Source organism: Pristis pectinata, chromosome 16 (genome assembly GCF_009764475.1).
Source record: "Pristis pectinata isolate sPriPec2 chromosome 16, sPriPec2.1.pri, whole genome shotgun sequence".
Lineage (NCBI taxonomy): Eukaryota > Metazoa > Chordata > Chondrichthyes > Rhinopristiformes > Pristidae > Pristis > Pristis pectinata.
This window is the reverse complement of record NC_067420.1, coordinates 37,472,241-37,496,907: the sequence shown is the minus strand read 5'-3', so window position 1 is coordinate 37,496,907 and position 24,667 is coordinate 37,472,241. Positions and strand designations below refer to the sequence as shown.

The window sequence follows — 24,667 nt, the reverse complement described above, 5'->3', positions numbered from 1 at the left end:
AATGAAAGAAAAGCGGTCATTTTGTAAATATAAAGAATATGTTTCAAGAACAGAAATTACTTGACTCTGATGATCTCAGCTTCTCAAATCACAGCCAAAGACATCCGAAGTTAAGCTTCTGGTCAAGAACCTCAGTAATTCCTAAACTATGCTGAATAATTATTTATTTTATAATTCCGTTTCATGAATAGAACACTACAGCACAGTACAGGCCCTTCGGCTCACAATGTTGAGCCGACATTTATCCTGCTCTAAGATCTATCTAACCCTTCCCTCCCACATAGCCCCCTATTTTTTTCTGTCATTCATGTGTTTTCTCTCATCCTATGTGTCACAGATGAGATGAGAGTGACTGCCCTTGATATCAAGGCAGTTGTTGACCGTGTATGGCAGCAAGGGGCACTGGCAAAACAGACCAATGGGCATCGGGGGGAAAATACTCCAATGGTTGGAGTCATATCTTGCACAAAGGCAGTTGGTTGTGATAGTTGGAGGACAATCAGCCTGCCCTAAGACATCATTATCAGGTCATGCCCGATTTGATAGTCTTATATTATGATTCTTTAATACCCTGACCGTGATTTTGCTTTCTCTGTATCACAAGTGCATTAAATATGTCCAACTTTTCTGTCTGTAGTATTGCTTCAGCCTACAACTCTCAGAAAACTCCAATTCTTGCCACTTGTGTATTCCTAACTTACTCAAAAATAAAAAACAAACAGAAAATGCAAGGAATGAAATTTCAGATAACTCATTTTTCCCATTTGTATCAGAACTGGCTAGTTCTGCTGTTTGGCAATCCATGCATGATAATAACAGTTTCTCTCTCTTCACAGAACCTGCACAAAGTGTTGGACATTTCCAGCGTTCTCCTTTTGGTTTCAGCTATGACCTGCCTTTCACAGCTTTAACATTTCCCTTCATTTTCTCCCTCTCTCCAGCTATCCTCATTAATCTATTAACCATAAACATTGGGATCACCTGGATCAGCCTAGCCTCGCCCTATCAGAGATCCTACCTCTGCCCAATCTACCCGTCCTCACCCCTGTGGCTTTAAATGGACCATCCATCAATAAGGACCCCCACCATCCGGGCCATGCCCTCTCCTTGATGCTGCCATGAGGCAGGAATTACAGGAGCCTGAAGACCCACACCTCAAGGTTCAGTGAGAGCTTCTTCCCCACTTTCATCAGGTTTTTAAACCGACCTGAAAAAAACCTGATTCTACCTTGGACTATATTTCCCTCAACTAGCATGAATTTTGTTTATTTTGTCATGTAAGTTATGTATAATTTATCTTACTTTAAGTTTATGTGATTTATGTTTGTGATGCTTTTTTTACTCAGAGAGTGGTGAGTGCGTGAAAAGGGCTCCCAGCAACAGTGGTGGAGGCGGATACGATAGGGTCTTTTAAGAGACTGATGGATAGGTACATGGAGCTTAGAAAAATAGAGGGCTATGGGTAAGCCTAGTAATTTCTAAGGTAGGGACATGTTCAGCACAGCTTTGTGGGCCAAAAGGCCTGAATTGTGCTGTAGGTTTTCTATGTTTCTGTGCACTGTGCTGCTGCTGCAAAAAAGCTAATTTTCATGGGATTTATACCCTGCCCATGAACTTGAACCTGTTTACTCACTTTCCCAGTTATGATGAAGGGTGTTTGTCCTGAAACATTAACTCATTTACTCTTTCCACAGATGCTGCCGGACCTTCTGAATGCTTCCAGCATTTTGTAAAATTATTTAAACAGTAGAACACATTCTACACTTGAGTGGATGATGAAAATGGAAGAACAGCTTCCACGTGAAGTGGTTGAGGGTTTTGGAGTTGATGCATTAAGGAGAGGATAATATGAGAATGAAAGAACAGGCAGAATGGTGATGAGGTTAGAATAAATAGGATGGGAGGAGGCTTATGTTTAATATAAACATCAGCAGAGACAATTGGGCCAAATGGCCTATACTGTACCTGTGCCACAAAAGATGATGTCATTCAGTGGTAGCTTTACCACACTTTGAATATTAGCTTTCAAACCTGAAGTTGCAACTGAATAGTTTGCATGTGGTCACTGAACCGCAACAAATGTGAAATAAATTACTAAGCCAGGTGAAAAGAAAGCTGATGTTTAAAAAAAGTGGAAACCAATCCAATCCAATTGTGTAAAAAGTTTCAAAAAAGTTGCTTGGAATATCCAAGCTGTCCCTGGTTCTGTTTTTATAGGTATTCATAAGTCGATTTGTCCATATGTTGTAAAAGACACAAAAATCACTCTATATGGTAACCATAGCTCCACAGAATCCTAATGGACGGCATTAAAAGCACATAAGACTGATAAGAAAGAACAATTAAGTGGAGAGAGAGAGAGAGAGAGAGAGAGAGAGAGAGGAAACTAGTTCTGCTCTTCATAGGAACAAACATGTATATAGACCAGACTTTAAAATTTAATAATACTATGGGAGCTAGTTGGTATGTAGGGGTGTCTGTAAGTTGGTCATTTGTAACCTGGGGAGTGCCTGTATCTGAATTCAGTAACTAAAAGCAGATACATTATTGGGGAGGTGCACAAAAATAAAACAAGTTGGTCAAAAGAAAAACATTGTCTGCTTTTCTGCAACAACTGCAACATCCAATGTCAAAAAGGTTTGTGAGTTTGCTGCTACGTCCCAATATCCTACCTCTTTCACTTCAGAGGGCCAGAGTACGATAGGAGGTACTTGGACAGTGAAGGGTAATCACAGCACCTGCCATTTCCACGTGTTAAGAACGCAAAGGAACCATTGTTAAGATTTATTGCCCAATAAAAACGCTAATTATCAATTCTTCACTAATTAATCAAATCCTGCTTCACTGCCCTGGAATAAAACCCTTTACAGTTTCCCCCACCGCTTGTCCTTTCCCCTCTCCACCACCCCTTGCTCACAAAGCTATCTTGCGGACCTCTTAGCATGTCAAATTGTAAACCTGTGCTGGACCAGGCATTAAGCTAAAATCATTATATTTTGTTACAGGTGTTAAGCATTTTCTTAAAAACGAGGACAAAATTATTTGCTTAAACAAAACCTTTGAACACAGGCAAGAGAATGTCTCTAACTTCTAACTACGGTAGTGTAGCGGTTAGTGTAACGCTATTACAGTGCTGGTGACCAGGTTCAATTCCTGCTGCTGTCTGTAAGGAGTTTGTACATTGTCCCCGTGTCCGCGTGGGTTTCCTTCAGGTGCTCCGGTTTCCTCCCACATTCCAAAGACGTACGGGTTAGGAAGTTGTGGGCATGCTATGTTGGCGTCGGAAGCGTGGTGACACTTGCGGGCTGCCCCCAGAACACTCTACGCAAAAGATGCATTTCACTGTGTGCTTCGATGTACATGTGACTAATGAAGATATCTTATCTAATGGCACTAATCACATTAAAGAAGCAAGAAAGTCTACCTGATCTGAACTGATTTTAGAGCATGTGGCTAAAGCAGTATTGGCTGGGTCTGAAAATGAATCTCTGCAGCTGGTGCCACCAAAGCTTGTGACTAAGCGAGAGATAGATTGATTTTAGCACTGCTTATGGTACTGGGACCGCTTTGAGGGATCTGACTTATACTACAGGTTATGAGTTGTCATTTTGGAAGAGGTAACATGTTCACTAATTGCACTGCGTCTTCACATGTAATGAGATTGCACTGAGATATCTTTATTGTTGGCAGTTCAGACCACAACTCCAGTGTCACTGGAGAACCATAAGAAGTGATGTGTCCAGGACCATATCCCCATCCTGGCTTGGGAGGCCAGTTGTAATCTCACTATCTCCTCTTCAGGTGAGTTCACCTAATTTAGCCAAGGTCCGGGAATCAACATGGGAATTTTAATGGTTTGACATATAAATTAGGAATGGAAGGAGGCCAAGTGGGTCATGGAGCTTGTTCCACCATCCATCAACATCCTGGCTTACCTCTACCTCGTTTTTCTGCATCATTCTTATGTCTCTTCATTCCCTTAATGTCCAGAAATCTATTCATCTTTGCTTTGAAATAATTAGTGTCTGCAGCTCTTTATCCCTCTAGGCTAGAAAACTGCAAAGATTCACTGAGTCTGAGTGAAGACATTTCTCCTCATCTGGGTCCTGAAGGACCTTCTCCTTACTGACTCCTCCGTCAGTGGAAACATCCTCCCTACATCTAACCCATCAAGCCCTATGTGAATTTTGATCTCCTCTCATTCTACTATACTCTTGAGAATAAGGGTCCAGTCAACTCATTCTCTCCCCATTCAGTAACCTGCCATCTCTGGAACAAGTCTCGTGAACCCCCATTGCATTCTTATTGCAGGTCCTATTAATTCGTAGTTTTAACTGTGTCACAAGGGACCTTGCTACTTTACCATTTTGCAAAACTTGTGCTCTTTTGGCAAACCTCAAGAGAAGCAGTGAGCAAACCTTTTTGTTCAATTTTTTCCCCAATTTACACTCTGTATTGGAAAGTAATCTCAGGTCACACATAACACAGGTTAGAAGCAGCGTGATGCTTTGTGTCTGTATCTTAAGACGATCCTCAGTGAAGCCCCACCTACAGCACAATCTCCCTCATTCACCATCCTTGCATTTCCCCCCTGGGCAAAGGTGACAATGGTTTATTAAAGCAAAACTTTCATCTTACATTTTCAGCTGCCCGGCCAGAATCAGGTTTGGTGTTGTCCCAGTCAGTGTGGCGGTCCCTCCGATACTCGCAGCGTAAGGGATGCAGATGAGGAAACCTTTCCACAGGTTCTTCTCATCTAATGCTGCCTTCTGTCGCATTAATGTAAACTTAGCATCAATTTCAAGTTTCTCCGGGCTGTTGATGGGGAAAGAAACTTGTTTAGCACTCAGGATGTGTTCCCAGGGACAAGAACGTGAATGAAATTGGTGCTAAAAGGGGTGATTAAACATGCAGGGATGTTGTGCAGCGATCTGCCACAAACTCTTGCCCTCTCCACTGGAGGTTCCAGAGATGTGGGTGCCAGGGACCGGTAGTATCCTCACGCCCTCTGCTGGTGCTCTGGTTTCAATGGATCACCCCATGCTTTGGTCTCTCTCAACACCTCCAGTTGGACGTGATGGAAGCTGCTGTCTCCTGCCCACCTCACCTCCCACACACCACCTCCCCCCTCTCCCCCACCCCCACCCACACTACCTCCCCCCTCCCCTCCACCCCCACCTCCCCCAACCACCTCCCCCTCTCCCCAAACGCCCACCCACACCACCTCCCCCCACCACCTCCCCAACCCCAACACCACCTCTCCCTCCCACCCCCCTCTTCCATCACCCTCCCACCCCCCACCACCTCCCCTCCCCCACCCCCACCTCCACCCACCACCTCCCCCTCCTCTCCCCCACCCCCACCCACCACCACCCCCCACCTCCCCCCACCACCTCCTCCCCTCACCTCCACCTCCCCCCACCTCCCCACCACCTCCTCCTCACCCCAACACATCCCCCCACACCCACCCACCACCTCCCCCTCTCTCCCCACTCCCACCTCCTCCCCCCCCATCCCCATCCACCACCGCCTCCCCTCCCCCAACATCCCCCCCACCCACACACTTTGGCTGCACAACTCTCTCCCCAGCTCCTCAGCCCAGCGCTAAGTGGCTGCACCACTTGCCCCGGCCACCAGCCCCCCCAGGAAGCCTCTCCACTCCTCACGGTGGGGCAATTCATTGCTGCAGGGGCCCCAGGAGAGCTCAGGCACTCACACCAGATCCCCAGCACACAGTCTGAGCGGGTGTCCATTTTAAAGCACAAGTGGTTCCATACCTGTGAGTGTTGAGATTTGGAGGGCCAAGAGACCTGGGTCTCAACACTTCCCTTTGCAACTGGATCCTTGACTTTCTGACCAACAGACCGCAATCAGTGAGGATAGGCTGCAACACCTCCGGCATGATTATCCTCGACACTGGTGCCCCACAAGGCTGCGTCCTCAGCCCCCTACTCTACTCCCTATATACCCATGACTGTGTGGCTACATTCAGAATCAGATTTATTATCACTGACTTATATGTTGTGAAATTTGTTGTTTTGCGGCAGCAATACAGTGCAAAGACATAAAATTACTATAAATTACAAAATAAATAAATAGTGCAAAAAAGGAATAATGAGGTAGTGTTCATGGGTTCATGGACCGTTCAGAAATCTGATGGTGGAGGGGGAAGAAGCTGTTCCTGAATCATTGAGTGTGGGTCTTCAGGCTCCTGTACCACCTCCCCGATAGAAGTAACGAGAAGAGGGCATGACCAGGATGGTGAGGGTCCTCAGTGATGGATGCCGCCTTCTTGAGGCACTACATCTTGAAGATGTCCTTGATGGTGGGGAGGGTTGTGCCTGTGATGGAGCTGGCTGAGTCTACTCTAATTCCATCTACAAGTTTGCTGATGACACCACTGTAGTGGGCTGTATCTCAAATAATGATGAGTTAGAATACAGGAAGGAGATAGGGAGCCTAGTGACGTGGTGTTATGATAACAACCTTTCCCTCAATGTCAGCAAAACAAAAGAGCTGGTCATTGGCTTCAGGAAGGGGGATGGTGCACATGCTCCTGTTTATATCAACGGTCCTCACAAATTTTTATTGATGCACCATAGAAAGCATCCTATCCAGATGCATCATGGCTTGGGATGGCAACTGCTCTGTCTGTAACCGCAAGAAATTGCAGAGAGTTGTGGACACAGCTCAGCTCATCACAGAAACCAGCCTCCCCTCCTTGGACTCTTGTCTACACTTCTTGCTGCCTCAGTAAAGCAGCCAATATAATCAAAGACCCCATTTACCCCAGACATTCTCTCTTCTCCCCTCTCCCATCAGGCAGAAGATACAAAAGCCTGAAAGCATGTACCACCAGGCTCAAGGACAGCTTCTATCCTGCTGTTATAAGACTATTGAACGGTTCCCTAGTACGATAAAATGGACTCTTGACCTCACAATCTACCTCATTATGGCCTTGCACCTTATTATCTGCCTGCACTGCACTTTCTCTGTAACTGTAACACCTTATTCTGCATTCTGCTATTGTTTTCCCTTGTACTACCTCAATGCGCTATTGTAATGAAATGATCTGTATGGATGGCATGCAAAACAAAGTTTTTCACTGTACCCTAGTACATGTGACAATAATAAACCAATTTACCAGTTTACTCAATTTATAATGAATGAGTGCTCTGTGGGGTAGTACTTAGTAGGATCCCAGTGTATAGGATTCAGTAACAGTGGGAACCAGAAATTATTAGCCAGAATAGCACTATATGTTCCTGACAACATTAATCAAATTCCCGATATTGAACCTGTTTCTTTATTGGTATTGGTATTGGTTTATTATTGTCACTTGTACCGAGGTACAGTGAAAAACTTCTCTTGCATACCGATCGTACAGGTCAATTCATTACACAGTGCAGTTACATTGGGTTAGTACAGAGTGCATTGAGGTAGTACAGGTAAAAACAATAACAGTACAGAGTAAAGTGTCACAGTTACAGAGAAAGTGCATTACAGGTAGACAATAAGGTGCAAGGTCACAACAAGGTAGATTGTGAGGTCAGAGTCCATCTCATTGTATAAGGGGCCCAGTGAAGGATTTTATCTCTTAGGTTGAACAGAATACATTTTTCTAAATAATTAGTTTAGAAGATTTGTGGTCAGTAATGGGATATAGGATCAGGCAGGAAACAGGACTGTGGGTGGAAGATCAACTATCGTCCTTTTGTTCCGTTGAACAAGCTGGATGGACTGTGTGGCCAATTCCTCCCTCTGTTTCTTATGTCCTTTTATTTTTAGTGCACGTTCAATCTCTGATGAAGTTTTATGTGGAAACATTTTTGCAAAGTACCTGTCATCAGAAGACAAATGTAACCCCTCATTAGGCAACGGTTCCTTTGAAGTATTATCTGGAGGAAGAAATAAGAGAGGTGGTAAAAACATTCAGTGAGCACTAACTCAATGTTATAACACAAGTATCATCATCATGAGGTCTGATAATTTTTAACTTTGAAACTAAATCTTCAGATTATCCAACAGGCAGCATTTGAATACGCTGGGAACAAAGTGCATTAAGGTGTTAATTAATGTCCTGTGTGGCTGATGTTAAGATACTACTGTTATATATACTGAGCTGATTTATTCATAGAGTAAATGTCACCGAAGTATTGCTCACTTACTGCTCATTCCTTGGCTGACTAGAGCCGCTGCCTCACAGTGTCCAGGGTTCAACCCTGACCTTGGGTGCTATCCGTGTGAAGTTTGTACGTTCTTCCTGTGGCCGTGTGGGTTTCCCTTGGGTGCTCTGGTTTCTTCCCACATCCCAACAACGTATGAGCTGATACATTAATTGGCCACTGTAAACTGCCCCTAGTGTGTTGGTGAGTGGGACAATGGGGGAGTTGATGGGAATGTAGGTTTAATATAGGATTAATGTAAGTGGGCGGTTGATGGTCGCTGTGGACTGAGTAGGCCAAAGGTATTGGTATTGGTATTGGTTTATTATTGTCACTTGTACCGAGGTACAGTGAAAAACTTGTCTTGCATACCGTTCATACAGATCAATTCATTACACAGTGCAGTTACATTGCGTTAGTACACAGTGCATTGATGTAGTACAGGTAAAAACAATAACAGTACAGAGTAAAATGTCACAGCTACAGAGAAAGTGCAGTGCAATAAGGTGCAAGGTCACAACAAGGTAGATCGTGAGGTCAGAGTCCATCTCATTGTATAAGGGAACCGTTCAATAGTCTTATCACAGTGGAGTAGAAGCTGTCCTTAAGTCTGCTGGTATGTGCCCTCAGGCTCCTGTATCCTCTACCCGATGGAAGAGGAGAGAAGAGAGAATGACCCGGGTGGGTGGGGTCTTTGATTATGCTGCCTATTTCTGTGTGGTATCTCTCTGATTCTGAGAGAGTGATGGAAGAGGAGCTGGTGACAGCGTAAGAAATCTCAAGTAGAACAATTAAGTTGCCCAGGCATAGAAGGCTATTGGCTAAATGCTAGAATATCCGATTAATATAGATGATTCTTGATTCTGACTCTGACTAGTTAACCATGGAACCAAAAGGCCAAATTTTCTCTTCAGAAGTGTTCCAAAATATTGTGCAGTTTTGAGTTTTATAGACCCGCAGCCGTGAGGTAATGATGTAGCTTTACAAAACTCTGGTTAGACCACACTTAGAGTACTGTGTCCAGTTCTGGTCACCTCATTATAGGAAGGATATGGAGGCGTTGGAAAGGGTGCAGAGGAGATTTACCAGGATGCTGCCTGGTTTAGAGAGTATGCATTATGAGGAGAGACTAAGGGAGCTAGGGCTTTACTCTCTGAAGAGGAGGAGGATGAGAGTAGACCTGATAGAGGTGTACAAAATATTAAGAGGAATAGATAGAGTGGACAGCCAGTGCCTCTTTCCCAGGGCACTAATGCTCAATCCAAGAGGGCATGGCTTTAAAGTAATAGGTGGGAAGTTCAAGGGAGATATCAGAGGAAGGTTTTTTACCCAGAGAGTGGTCGGGGCATGGAATGCACTGCCTGGGGCGGTGGTGGAGGCAGGTACATTGGTCAAGTTCAAGAGATTGCTAGATAAGCATATGGAGGAATTTAAACTAGAGGGATATGTTGGGGGTAAGTGGTTAGGTAGTCTTAGGGGAGGTTTTAAAGGTCAGCACAACATTGTGGGCTGAAGGACCTGTATTATGCTGTACTGTTCTATGTTCTATGTTCAATATAAGGGGTCTGATGGGACAGTAAAGGTGATCGACTCAATCCTAGCCCAAACAATGATCAAAAAATTTATCTTCATCATCTTTGCAGTTATTAATGGAACCGTGGTACCCCACCTAACCACAAGTGTGTGGGTCAACCTTCTGGTTGCTGGAGACCTGATGGTCATAAGGGAAGATGCCTCTCTGGCCCCATTTGTGCAGCATCCTCAGGTCAACAGTCTTAGATCTTCATCAAAGCCCCTTCTTTCTATCCGGAGTGTGGCACTTCTTTTGTGCTCTTCCATATTCAGCTCCATCCTGCAGTGAAGTAGCCCAAGTCAGCCAATATTTGGAGTTAGGAAACATCCAAATTTGGGGCAGGAAGTAGCCTACAAGTACCAAGTAATGAGCAAACCCAAAGGAAACACCCCCAAACAACTTGCTCTCAGAAATGGCCTTAATGTATGTGTACACAACATCTGTATGGTTTTTGCAGACCTTCTGCTGATGCAATGACTCAGTTATCTTTGAACATTTTGTGCACTTGGACAGAAGACTGACTAAATACTACTGCTGTTCATTTTCCTAGAGCTTCTCACAGTTAGTGTTTTAGTTGGAACCCTATTTATGTACTAAGGTTGTTTTCCACCGAAGTAATTGGGGAAGAATAGGAAACCTCACACAGGCAAACATCAGGACTGCTTTACATAGTAAAGTGTGAGAGCAATTAATTAGAATGTGTATACTTGCTACCTCAGGAAGAAGTAATTAATTAATTCAAAGTGTTTTCCTCCTCAATCCTTCCTCCCGCTTGTCCTCCCTTAATTCACCTGATTAAAATAGATCATTGAAATGGAGGACAATTCAATTTCTGCATCCATAGTGTCATACAGCATTGAAACAGGCCATTGGCCTACTTCATCCACACTGACCAGTGGGCGTCCATCTATATTGATTGGATATTCCAGCGCTTAGCCCATAGCCTTCTATGCCTAGGCAATTTAATTGTTCTACTTGAGATTTCTTACGCTGTCAGCAGCTCCTCTTCCATCACTCTCTCAGGCATTGTATTCCAGGTACTCACCACTCTTTGGGTGAAAAAGGTCTCCCTCAGATCCCCTCTAAATCTCTTCCCCCTTATGCTAAATCTATGTCCTCTGATAGACAGAACATTTTCCTGCAGTCTATCCTATCTATATCCTTCATAATTTTATACACCTCAGTCATGTCCTGCCTTAACTTCCTCTGCCCTAGGGAAAACAGACAGCCTCTCCACTCTCTCCTCACCTCCGGCATGATTATTCTCACCACTGGTGCCCCACAAGGCTGCGTCCTCAGCCCCCCTACTCTACTCCCTATACATTCATGACTGCATGGTCAGATTCTGCTCCAACTCCATCTACAAGTTTGTAGATGATACCACAGTAGTAAGCCATATCTCAAATAACCATGAGTTGGAGTACAGGAAGGCTTAGTGACATGGTGACATGACAACAACCTTCTCCTCAAAGTCAGCAAAACAAAAGAGCTGGTCATTGACTTCAGTAAGAGGGATGGTGCACATGCTCTACATCAACAGTGCTGAGGTCGAGACGGTTGAGAGCTTCAACTTCCAAGGAGTGAACATCACCAATAGCCTGTCCTGGTCCAACCACGTTGACACCACGGTCAAGAAAGTGCACCAGTGCCTCTACTTCCTCAGGAGGCTAAAGAAATTTGGCATGTCCCTGTCAACTCTCATCAATTTTTATTGATGCACCATAGAAAGCATCCTATCTGGATGCATCACAGCTTGGTATGGCAATTGCTCTGCCCGTGACTGCAGGAAACTGCAGAGAGTTGTGGACACAGCCCAGCACATCATGGAAACCAGCTGTCTGCACTTTTTGTTGCCTTGGTAAAGCAGCCAACATAATCAAAGACCCCACCCACCTCGGACATTCTCTCTTTTCCCCCCTCCCGTCAGGCAGAAGATTCAAAAGCCTGAAAACGCATACCACCAGGCTCAAGGACAGCTTCTATCCTGCTGTTGTAAGACTATTGAATGGTTCCCTAGTACGATAAGATGGACTCTTGACCTCACAGTCTAACTCATTATGGCCTTGCACCTCATTGTCTGTCTCTACCGCACTTCGTCTGTAGCTGTTGTACTTTATTCTGCATTCTGTTATTGTTTTACCTTGTTCTACCTCAATGTACTGTGTAATGAATTGATCTGTATGAACGGTATGCAAGGCAAGTTTTTCTCTGTACCTTGGTACATGTGACAATAATAAACCAATTCCAATTCCAGTTCCAATTCATAACTATAATGCTCCATTCCAAGCAACGTCCTGATGAATCTCCTCTGCACCCCCTCCAGCGCGATCACATCCTTATCCAACCTGATAAGCGGTTCAGCTGAAGCTAGATTGCAAGTTTCAATGCAGTAACATCATAGATATCAATGTTTTTAACTTTATTGGGATACCTTTGAGATCTGAGCCTTCTTCACAATCTTTAAGCTTAGTAGACTCACAGGTAACTTCCATGGTGCCGAATAAGCTTTGGACCACTGCCCTGGCTATAGGCATCATCAAGGCAGTAGTGGCAGTGTTACTAAGCCACATTGACAGTAAACTTGTGGTTATCATCATTCCCAGGATAAGCCTACAAAACACAACACATCAATCATACTCAATCTTTGCCACAATGTAAGTACCTTAGTTTAAGCAATTATTCTGAATCAGGGAAGAGAGAGAACGGACAAAATAAAAATCGCTGGCCTGACACATTAACTTTTTTCCCTCTCTACACCCATTGCCTGGCTCTGTTCTCATCATTTTCGATTACAGAAAGAATAGTAAAGCACTGTGATGAAAATGGAAGAATCTGACCCATACTGAACAATGCAACATCTGAGGGAGAAAGAGGGTTTGAGAGAAGGAGAAGATTTTGCCAGTAAGGCATAAAACTAGCATTGCAAGTCAACTGAAGCAACACACAAAGTGCTGGAAGGACTCAGCAGGTCAGGCAGCATCTATGGAGCAAAATGGACAGTCGACATTTTGGGTCGAGACCCTTCATCTGGACTTGAGATTGTAAGTTTCAATGCAGTAATCTCATGACTATCATTGCAAATCCACTATCAATATAGGGATGGTTCAGAATATATCAGTTAATTTTTATGAAGATGGTAGTTATAACTGGATAGCAGGCTTTAAATCTGCTAGATTAGGTGGAAATCTACTAACTATAAAACAGTGATTTTATTGCTATTCTTAACGGGTAAAGAATAGTATTTACCTGAATAGTATTTTCAGCCAATCTACTTAGCCTATGCTAATCAGTGTTGATTAGGGCTTCCTGGGTGTAGTTCACCAGATGACTGAAATTTCCCTGTTTTTTCAACTTTGACTACAACTAGTAGTGCACAACTCATAGAGGTAGCATATTGGTGTTACAGGGATGCTTTTTTAAGGAAGCTTACTTGGAGAGGATAGAGGGAGCTTTGACCTCCATCTGCTCAGCAACATTGATTTTGAAGGCTTAAAATGGGAAAGACAATAGCATGTCTCACCCTAGTCAAGAGCAAATTTCAGAATTACTCTTTGCAGGATTTCCAGACTCTGTCACTGGGCTCTTCAACTGAATATAGGACTTCCAATACTCTCAGCAGATCTGAGAAATAAATAGCGGCCGATTGTTTGATCGGGCATTGCTGATGGGAACACCACTCACAAGGTCTGCTGACTGGGAAATCATAGGTCTGTTGTCTTTAATTTTCCAACCATTCATTTTATTGGCTGGTAAATCAAGAGGGTGCCATCATTTTTCTATCAGAACTCCCTGCAAATGCAACTCATCAATTGGTGAGTCCAATCAAATAATTAATTCTACAGAGGCATCTATTACATAGGAGAGCTTTAAACACCTACAGTAAAAAAAGATCAAATGCTTTGCCATGCAATAAAATATTACTACCAGTATTTTCAGTATCTTGGTATAACCCCCATCTCCACCCAACTCTACGAATTCCCACAAAGTTACTAACAGAACAAAAAGAAGCATAATGTTAACATTCTTGTTGGTTTTTGAATGGGATAAGATAATGATTGATTCCTTGATGAAATAATTTTTTTTTAATTTACTGAGGTAAAAAATAAGCTTGACATCCTTCCTCTTTTCTATTTCTTTAACGGCTTTAATCTCTACCTAGGCTTGTTCCTCTAAATGTTCAATTCTGGCCTATAATGTTGTTTTACTGTGTATTCCTTCTATATAAATGTTAGATCAGTTTTTTGATCAAAAGATCTATTTAATTAGCAATATTGCTCCCTGGATATGAAAGAAATATATTTTTCCATATTTGAGGCATACAGACAAAATGCTAAAATTTTCTAAGAATCTTAACACTTTTACTATGTCTGACCCCAGATTATCAAACTGGAAATGTTTCAATGTTCCCATAAACCTATCTAAAATGAATGCATTAATGCAAGTGTTGAAATAATACCTAGTAGAGTACCTCTACTCATTAATTTCCATTTGGCAAGTTGTGGCTTAAGATGGAAAATATTGGAACTGGAATTTTGCATGATTCCTTCAAATACGAAAAAAGATCTTTCTTTCATATCAAGGGAACAATATTGCTTATAAAGTTGGAGATATGCCTCCATGTGATCTTTTGTTCAAAGGACAGTCTTTAAAATATTGTTATGCCTGTATGAGAACTGGAAAAGGACCAAAGGAAGAATTGTCCTTCATAATTTGGGCAATTTGTGGAGCAGATTACAGTCCATTATAAGATACACCCAATATTTACTTTCTGGTAATATCAATGGAAATGAACGTTGGTTGGATTGTATAACCGATAAGTGATCTGATGCCATTTTGCTGCCCTGGAGATGATGGTGAAAATTGTTCTGTAGAATGTAACAATGTTCATCTTGATGTGGGAGTTAGGAACTAGAGTTTGAAACTAGGCAAAAGACCTTAATTCATAATTTGATTCAGGTCCTGTTTCATTTCCAGATTCAAGGACACAATCAGCCAGTAATGAAGATTTAGGAAGAGATGAAACCAGGCAGAATTTTCTACTTGAAAACACACTTGTTTCTACGTGTCTTCTCCAGAGCTTATTACGCTTAGCATAAAGCCATTCAAATTTCAGGTAATCAAGCATGGGTTCTTTCTCTTTGAAAGACATTTTCCTGGTCATTATTGCCATTCCAAAGCTAGCTTACATATTTTAAATCCATTAACAACTCCCTCATGGGCAAAGAAATATCACACAAAATGGAAATGAGAAAGAAAACAGAAAAATCTGGAAAAAAACTTAGTAAGTTAGGCAGTGCATGTGGACAGAGAGACATGGGCTTTAGATTGCAGGTCCAACTAACCTTGGCTTAACTATAAGGCTTTGAAATGTTAACCCCAGCTTCACCTCTACAAGGTGGCGTCAGATCTGCTGAGTGGTTTCAGTAGAAAAGAACTTGAATGCTCAATTACACATTTAAGAGTAATGCACCCAGTATTTTCCAGTTTCAGAAGAACCATGTATAACTAAATTAGGCTTTCAATTGTATTAAATCTATAAATGCAAATCTTTTAAGTTTGCTTTTTTTGTTAGGACCTATTGAAAACGTATGTCTTTGGAAGTGTAGTGAGCAAGATTTTTCATTGAGGAAAAACTATGCTTATCCCAAAAGTGTATAATTGTAATATTATCCTGTCTTATATAAAAAAAATTCTTAACTGGGGCAAGTAAGTTTGTGTCTTCTCCCCCAAATTAATTTAACAAATAAAAATTGATTTGTTTTGCCTCTCCTTACTGTTATGTTTGTTCTTCATCAAGAGACGAACTTTGCGTGGGTTTAACATCTGAACATTTTTATTAACCAGCAACAGACTGCTTGCTTCCCCTCTCTTTTTACAGCCACTTCCTGTTCCCCCATGTGACCCCTTGCATCGCCTACTGGGAACGGTAGTTCTTTATTATAACTACATAATAACACATAATAACACACTTACCTCGCTGGAGACGATCCCACAAACAAGAGGACAAACAATGCTATTCGCTGGTGTAAGTTCCACTCTTCAACTGCCAACGCCATGACGAGGCCACTCATAAAGAGAATGTTGGTATCAGGAAAGTACTGAGGGCAGACCTTACTAGATGGCAAGATCCCAAGGAGAGGAAAGAGACTGATGGGAAGCAAGGATGTCACAGCGATTGGTAGTGCCTCTGTGCACCAGTACACAGCCATCAGGAGAATCACATAGAGACATCGTCCCTCCTAGAAAAGGTATCGATTCATGGAGTTACACAGCATTAAAACACACCGTTCCACCCAACTTGTCAATGCTGACCAAGATGCCTATTTCTGCTAATCCTACTGTTTTCAAACATAATCTAGAGAAGTGGAGGCAGGTTGTATTACATGGGGAAGGGGCTGTCATTTTCTTGCAGGAAAAAGCTAAACGATAGAATGCCACTGACTTAATCTGGCAATAAATCCACACAGGTACATGAAGATGTATGTCTGCATTTGGAATTGTAAATAATTGGAAAAGAATAAACATGAGTTTATTCAAGAGTAAGTTACACGGCGCATTATGAAACTTTTAAATTACTGATAGAACATAGAACAGTACAGCACAGGAACAGGTTCTTCAGTCTGAGACGTCTGTGCCAACCATGATGCAAATCCAAACCAATTCCATCTGCCTGTAGATGGTCTATATCCTCCATTCCCTGCCTGTCTAAATGCCTCTTAAACATTGCTATTGTATCTGCTTCTGCCTCCTCCTCTGGCAGCACATTCCAGCACCTACTACTCTACGGGTAAAAAACTTGCCTCCTTTAAACTTTTCCCCTCTCACCTTAAAGCTAGGCCATTGAAGATTCAATATTTCCATCCTGGGAATAAGTCTTTGACTATTTACCCTATCTATGCCTCTCATAATTTTATATACTTCCATCGGATTTCCCCTCAGCCTCTGATACTCCAGAGAAAATAGTACAAGTTTGTCCCAACTCTCTTTATAGCTAATACTCTCTAAGCCAGGCAACATCCTGGTGGAAGTTCCACTCTTCAGCTCCCAATGCAATGATTATGCCATATATGAACAGAATGTTGGTATCAAGAAAGTACTGACAGCAGACCTGATGTTGTGAGGTGTGTGATTATTAAAACTAATCTTTTTTACTTCACTAATGTGTGGGGTGGCACAGTAACATAACGATATTACAGCACCAGCGATCTGGGTTCAATTCTGGCTGCTGTCTGTAAGGAGTTTGTACGTTCTCCACATGACTGCGTGGTTTCCTCCCACATTCCAAAGACGTACGGGTTAGAAAGTTGTGGGCATGCTATGTTGGCACCGGAAGCGTGGCGACACTTGTGGGCTGCCCCCCAGAACACTCTACACAAAAAGATGCATTTCACTGTGTATTTTGATGTACATGTAACTAATAAAGATATCTTGTCTTATCTAATTTCTGAGAAGAATACATTTCAGATATTCAAAGTCAGCACTAGGTGTCGAAACTAGGAAGTAAAATTGGAGGAAAAACTGAAAATGCTGGAAAAACTCAGCAGTTCAGGCACATGTGTGAAAGGGGAAATCAGAAAGGGTTAATGTACAGGGTCAAAGATCCTTCCAGATTTTCTGTTCTTATTTCAGATTTCCAGCATCCGCAGTTTTTGATTTTCAAGCAAGATTGTATTGTTCCATTTCATAACTCATTCAATATTCTACATACTGCATGAATATATTGCAATATTCAGCTTTTGTTAATTTATTAACCATCACATCTACTGAGAGAACATACATGCACAATATTATGATGCTTATCCTGATGCATCCTATCTGGAAGCATCCTATCTGGATGCATTGTGGCTTGCTATGGCAACTGCTCTGCCCAGGACTGCAAGAAGCTGCAGAAAATTGTGGACACAGTTCAGTACATCACAGAAACTAGCCTCCCCTCCATGGTCTATACTTCTTGCAGCCATTGAAATGCAGCCAACATAATCAAAGACCACACCCCCCCCCCCCACCCCAGACATTTTCACTTCTCCCCTCTCCCATCGGGCAGAAAATAAAAAAGTCTGAAAGTACACACTACCAGGCTCAAGGACAGCTTCTATCCCACTGTTATAAGACTATTGAACAGACCCCTTGTACGATAAGATGGTCTCTTGACCTCTCAATCTACCTCATCATGGCACTGCACCTTCTCTATAATTGCAACACTGTTATTCTGCAGCATTCTGTTATTGCATTTCCCTCGTACTACCTTGACCTAGTGATGTTGTGAAATGATCTGTCTGGATGGCATGCAAAACAAAGTTCTTCACTGTACCTCGGTACATGTGACAATAATAAATCAATTACCAAATTAATATCTTACAAAGTGGATGAAAAATTATTTTTGGAAACAATGTAAACAAGAAACCTGAGGGGAAGGTACTCATCAGGATGACACAACCTGACTTTGAATTCCCCATGGAATGCCAAGGTTGGACACTCATGAAGAGGTGATTTTTTTAAAGCAAACTGATCTGAACCATATTCTCATCTGATGCCCTTTCACCCAATACAAGTGTTAATCTGCATCATACTAAAACAATATTGTTGTGGGAATATATTCACAGATTCACGGAGTTATACAGTGTGGAAACAGGCCCTTTGGCCCAACTAGTCTGTGCTGAGCAAGATACCTATATACGCTAATCTCATTTACCTACATTTGGCCCACAACCTTCTAAACCTTTCCTATCCATATACACGTCCAAACATCTTTTCAACAGTGTTTTGGTACCCGCCTCTACCTCTTCCTCTGGCAGCTCGTTCCATATACCCTACCAGCTGCTGAGTGAAAAACTTCCCTTCCGGGTCCCGTTTAAATCTTTCCCTTCTCATCTTGAACCTCTGGTTTTAGATCCCCCTACCCTGTGAAATAGACTGTCACCATATACCCTATCTAAGCCCTTCATAACTTTATAAAGCTCCATAAGGTCACCCCTCAGCCCCCTTCACTTCAGGGAAAACAGTCACAGCCCATCCAATTGCTCCTTATAACTCAAGCCCTCAGTCCAGTATACAGTACACACAGATACAATCACAAAGAAGGTATGCCAGATGCTCTGCTTCGTTAGGAGTTTGAGGAGATTTGGTATGTCACCAAAGACGTTTGCAAATTTCTATAGATATACAGTGGAGAGCATTCTGACTGGTTGCATCACAGCCTGGTATGGAGGCTCCAATGCACAGCATCATAAGAGGCTGCAGAGGCTCAGCCAGCTCCATCACGGGCACAACCCTCCCCACCGTCAAGGACATCGTCAAGAGACAGTGCCTCAAGAAAGCAGCATCCATCACTAAGGACTTCACCACTCGCGACATCCCCTCTTCTCACTACTACTATCATGGAGGAGGTACAGGAGCCTGAAGACCCACACTCAATGATTTAGGAACAGCTTCATCGCCTCTGCCATCAGATTTCCGAACGGTCCATGAACACTACCTCGTTATTCCTTTTTTGCACCACTTATTTATTTTGTAATTTATAGTAATTTTATGTCTTTGCACTGTACTGCTGCCACAATACAATAAAATTCACGATATACAAATGATAATAAACGTGATTCTGATATCAGGGAAGAATTGTCACGATCCTTTAAGAAAAGCTTTCATTTCTTATGGTACATCCACACCTCTCTCAATGTGCCCTAAAGCAATTCAGAGCCAATAAAATACTTTTGCATTGTGGTCACCATTGGAAAATAGAGGAAAGGCCACTGCCAATTTGTATGCAGAAAGTTCCCGTAAGCATCAATGTGACTGACTGGATAATCAGGATTGTGAATGAGGAATAAATGTTTCAGGACAACTCCCCTGCTCTCTAGTTGAACGAATGTCACTGGATGTTCTAACGTCTATGGGGGAGGACAGGACGACATTTGTCAAACATCTCATTCAATAGACAGTGCAGTAAAGAGTGTAGCACACTGGTACTGTATGGAACAGTCAGCCTAGGCTTTTGCATTCAAGTCATTGGACGGGATTTGAACCTACAACCTCCTGACTCAACTGTCACTTGCAATGAAAAAGTGACCACTATAAGAATGACAACAAGCTGAAAGAAAAAACCGTAGATAAACATTTCAAATGTACATTCCAGTTCCCCCCCCAAAAAAAAAGAATTAAAATTCAACTTGAGAATCCATTGCACAACAGCACACAGGAACAGTGCAATTTAATATTCTCAGAAGTTTGGGTCATTCTGACAGAATTAGTCCTGGATCAGGGCTCTTTTTGGTCTCAAAGGATTAAGACAATTATTTGATTCATATTTCCCGTGCACAAAAATGATTGCTGTACAAACACCGTCCAATTTACCCATAGCCTAAGTCACAGAACGATATTTACCTTGGGAGGCATGACCAGTAATATGGGTGAAAGTAGCAGAGGTGTGAAGCAGACCACAACGCTTTTGCGAAGGCTCCAAGCCTTCTTGGCGATCACCCCGATTTTCACCATACTTACAGTCGCTGCCTCTGTCAAACTCTCACGGTCCTCTCTCTCTCTCTCTCGTTTGAATTTCAGCAGCAAGCACTAACACGTGAAGCTTGGAGAGACTTTGACCAAAGCGCCTGACCTTCCAATCCAAAGAGTTTGGCACCGAACACCAGTAAGTAGTGATCCAACGGATTTTAACCAGTAATTAGCCAAAGGAGGTCGTACAAGTAAAATATGAGCTGTCTTGCAAAGAATACTCAGTGGGAAACTTTTGGATGAAAACTTTGCTCCCTCAATGAGTAACATTGTCCACTGCGTAACCCTTTCCCTACGCAATATCACATGTTGAACCCAAACCGTTTTTTTTCATTCAGGGAACATGGGCTTTGCGGCTTAGCCAACATTTAATTGCCCGTCCCTGGTTATCCTTGAGAAGGTGGTGGCGAGCTGCCTTCTTGAACCACTGCAGTCCTTGAGGTGTGGGTATGCCCACAATGACGCGGGAAGAGTAGTATTGGGAGAGTCTGGGATCCCAAGGCACAGCCTCAGAATAAATGGATGTCCCTTTAGAACTGAGGTGAGGAGGAATTTCTTCAGCCAGAAGTGGTGAATCTGTGGAATTCGTTGCCACAGGGGGCTTGTGGAAGCAAAGTCACTGGGTGTATTTAAGGTAGAGATTGATAGGTTCTTGATTGGTAAGAGGGTTAAGAGTTATGGGGAGAATGGGATTGAGAAAAAAAATCAGTCATGATTGAATGGAGGAAGAGACTCGATGGGCCAAATGGCCTAATTCTGCTCCTCTAACTTATGGTTAGGGAGAGGGGTCTGGGACCTTGATCCAGAATCGGTGAAGGAACGGTGATATGTTTCCAAGTCGGGATGGTGTGTGGCTGGGAGGGCAACTCCCAGGGGCTGGTGTTCCTGTGCTTTTGCCGCCCTTGTCCTTCTAGCTGGTAGAGGTCATGGGTTTGGAAGGTGCTGTCTAACGAGTCTTGGTGATTTGCTGCAGTGCATCTCGTAGATGGTACACACTGCTGCTACTGTGCGTCAGTGGTGGAGTGAGTGAATGGGGTGCCCACTAGGCAGGCTGCTACGTCTTGTATGGTGTGGAGTTTCTTGAGTGTTGTTGAAGCAGCACTTATCCAGGCAAGTGGAGAGCGTTCCATTACACACCTGACTCAAGCCTTGTAGATGGCGGACAAGCTTCGGGGAGTCAGGAGGCCAGTTACTCACTGCAGAATTCCTAGCCTCTTATAGCCACATTGTGCATACGACTACTCCAGTTCAGTTTCTGGGCAATAGTAACCTCCAGGATATTGATAATGGGGGATTCAGTGATGGGAGTGCCATTGAATGTCAGGGGGTGACAGCTGGATTATCTCCTGTTGGATATCATCATCGTCTGGCACTGTGCTCAGACGTGAACGGGACGACCTGTGGAAGTGGGCGCAAGTAGCAGCACATGAGAGTTCATGGTGGCAAGTTTAAAGCAGACCTCATAAAGCAGCGTGCAAACGAGTGTTGCAGCTATAGAGGAGGCTTGACCCAAAACTGGAGCAGTGGAGACAATTTAGCACTGAATGATGTCTTTGATAACAGACCGCAAAATAACGAGCCACAGGGGGCGCAAAACAGGAGAGAGCAGAAACTAAACACTCCAAGCAACAAGGTAACCTTAGGCAGGGAGAGTAAAGCGAGGAGCAACTGGCTGGTTCAATGAGTGAACAAGGATTGTGACAAGCTTCTTGAGTGTTGCTGTTGAGAACTGGGGTTAAATAGGCTGCAGGTGGTGAGTCTGGAATGAACAGCAGATGAATCCTATGAGCCGGGTGGAGACTGGGAGATGCCTCCATGTGCAGACTGGGAGATGTCCATGGGAGTAGGCCTGACAACAAGTAATTCGCCGATAGCCTCAACTGTAGCTTGGGGAGGAGGCAGCAGACACACTTCCATCTTAATCTACACAACATTAAAGGTTAACTGTTTCTCTTTCCACAGATGCTGTTTAAATGCTTACAGCATTTCCTCCTTTGATTCAGTTTTCCAGCATCTGCAGTGTTTTTGATTCCCAGATTAAAATGTTGGGGAGTTGAATCTGAGCCAAGTCTTAAGTACTCAGTGCAAATCTGATGAGTGAGGCACAAGGAGAAATACCTGTGCAGGGAACAGGCGTAAGGTTAATCTCCAGAGACAGAGGAATGGGTTCTAACGAAATATCCAAGACTTCTGGCTTTCAACCTCAAAAGAAGGTGACTCATAAAATCCGAAATGTTGACCATCCCTCCGCCTCCACAGACGCTGGCTGACCCGCTGAGTTCATCTGTAGCCTCTTGTGTCTCTGACTCATAAAGTCATCCAACTATTGGGTCACGTTGTCTCACTGATACCAAGAATCCAAACAATCCATTCAGTTTGTCCATTCTCCTGCTCTTACCCCCTTGTTAGGTCTTGTAGCCTTTTGTTCCTTCTTAAAAAGCTCTGAAATGTTTTCCTATATGAAGTGTCAAATTAGATCATTTTCTTTCCGTTGGCTTGATTTTTTGATGGAGGCTCCTGTTAAAAAAACCTGCTGAAACAAAACTTTGACAGGGCGTTTCAGGAACAGCTTCTTCCCCTCCGCCATCAGATTTCTGAATTGTTCACGAGCCCATGAACATGACCTCGCTATTTCTTTTTTTGCGCTACTTATTTCTCTTTGTAATTTTTAATAATTTTATGACTTTGCACTGTACTGCTGCCACAAAACAACAAATTTCAGGTCATCTAAGTCAGTGATTATAAGTTTGATTCTGATTCTGATTCTGATTCTGGCAGGTGAAGTCATACCAACTGTTTAGTTGGCAGTCAATGTGTGAGAAAAGCATTTGGTGTGATATTCAGGAACATTCAAAAACATGCCAAACTGTGAAACACAATTACAAAACTATTAAAATCCTTTAAAACATTATTAATAATAAACAAAAATAAAAGGACAAAAACATTTAAAAATGTTCAAATAAATTCAATCAAAAAAAATCTCGATATATGAATACTTGAAACTTTCATTGGCATTTTCCTTCATTCAAAATCAATGGAGCAGAACTTGTTGTGCCAACACAAATTGTTTGAACAGACTCCCCACGGTAAGTATTGGGGAATTGCTACAGCATTGCATTCTGTCACTGGAGTGGTTATGGATTTGCGGCAAACATCTGGTATGGCAATGCTCTGCCTGAGACCGCAAGAAACTGCAGAGTGTTGTGGACACAGCTCAGCACATCGCAGAAACCAACCTCCCCTCCAGGGACTGTGTCTACACTTGTCGCTGCCTCGGTAAAGCAGCTAACGTAGTCAAAGACCCCAACTTCCCTGGACATTCTCTCTTCGCAACCCCCCCCCCCCCCACCCAATCAGGCAGAAGGTACAAAAACCAGAAAGCATGTACCAATAAACTCAAGTACAGCTTCTATCCCTCTGTTGTAAGACCATTGAACAGTCCCCTAGTATGATCTTGACCTCACAATCTACCTCGTTACAGTCTTGCACCTTATTGTCTACCTGCACTGCACTTTCTCTGTAACTATAACATTTTATTCTGCATTCTGTTATTGTTTTCCCTTGTGCTACCTCAATGCACTGTTGTAATGAAATGACCTGTATGGATGGTATGCAAAACAAGGTTTTTCACTGTACCTCAGCATATGTGACAATAATGAACCAATTTACCAATCATTTGCCCATTTTTGCAAGTTGGCTAATATCCCCCTCTGATTTGTTGCAAACCTTCTCATTGTTGATCGTCTTCCCCAATTTTGTATCATTCTCCAATTTAGAAATTGTGTTTTTGATTGTTAATGTACATTGTGAACAGTGGTGGTTCCAGCACTGAACCACCATCCATCTTCTTCCACACAAACAGCAGCCAGGTCCTCGCACTCTCTGCTTTCAATCCTGAAACCAGCTGACAATCCATCTGCTACCTGTCTCCTGACTCCACATTTCTCTGACCTTATCCCTTCATCTGTTGTAGGGGATTTTATTGAAAACATCTGGAAATCTAGGTACATTACATCTACCACATGTCTGACTTTTTAACAGGGCGACAATGGCTAACATGAGGGGACATAATTTTAAGGTGATTGGAGGAAGATATAAGGGGGATGTTGGGGTAAATTTTTTACACAGAGAGTGGTGGGTGCATGGAACGCACTGCCAGCAGAGGTTGTGGGGGCAGATACATTAGGGACATTTAAGAGACTCTTAGATAGACACATGAATGATAGAGAAATGGGGGGGTGCTATGTGGGAGTGAAGGGTTAGGTAGATCTTAGAGCAGGATAAAATGGCGGCACAACATTGTGGGCCGAAGGGCCTGTACTGTGCTGTAGTGTTCTATATACATTACCATTGCCTACCCTCTGTTACTCCTACTAGAAACAATAAGGTAGGTCAAGCAATATATTTCCTTTTGAAATCTATT

At 42.8% G+C, this 24,667-nt stretch overlaps 1 protein-coding gene across 2 annotated transcripts in view; it reads right to left on the bottom strand.

The window, feature by feature from the left end:
• The window catches only part of slc13a3 (solute carrier family 13 member 3), a 45,732-nt gene extending 25,412 nt beyond the window's left edge, over positions 1–20,320 (bottom strand). Inside the window, exons 1-5 of one of the 2 annotated variants that reach the window (XM_052031202.1) lie at positions 20,119–20,320; positions 15,712–15,977; positions 12,170–12,348; positions 7,841–7,898; positions 4,639–4,815 (exon numbers count right to left, since the gene is read on the bottom strand). In XM_052031202.1, the coding sequence (XP_051887162.1) occupies positions 4,639–4,815; positions 7,841–7,898; positions 12,170–12,348; positions 15,712–15,977; positions 20,119–20,229 (791 nt within the window). In that variant the 5' untranslated portion in view covers positions 20,230–20,320. The remainder of the gene's footprint in view (positions 1–4,638; positions 4,816–7,840; positions 7,899–12,169; positions 12,349–15,711; positions 15,978–20,118) is intronic. The other variant, XM_052031201.1, reaches the window with a different exon arrangement.
• Positions 20,321–24,667: the final 4,347 nt, after the last annotated feature.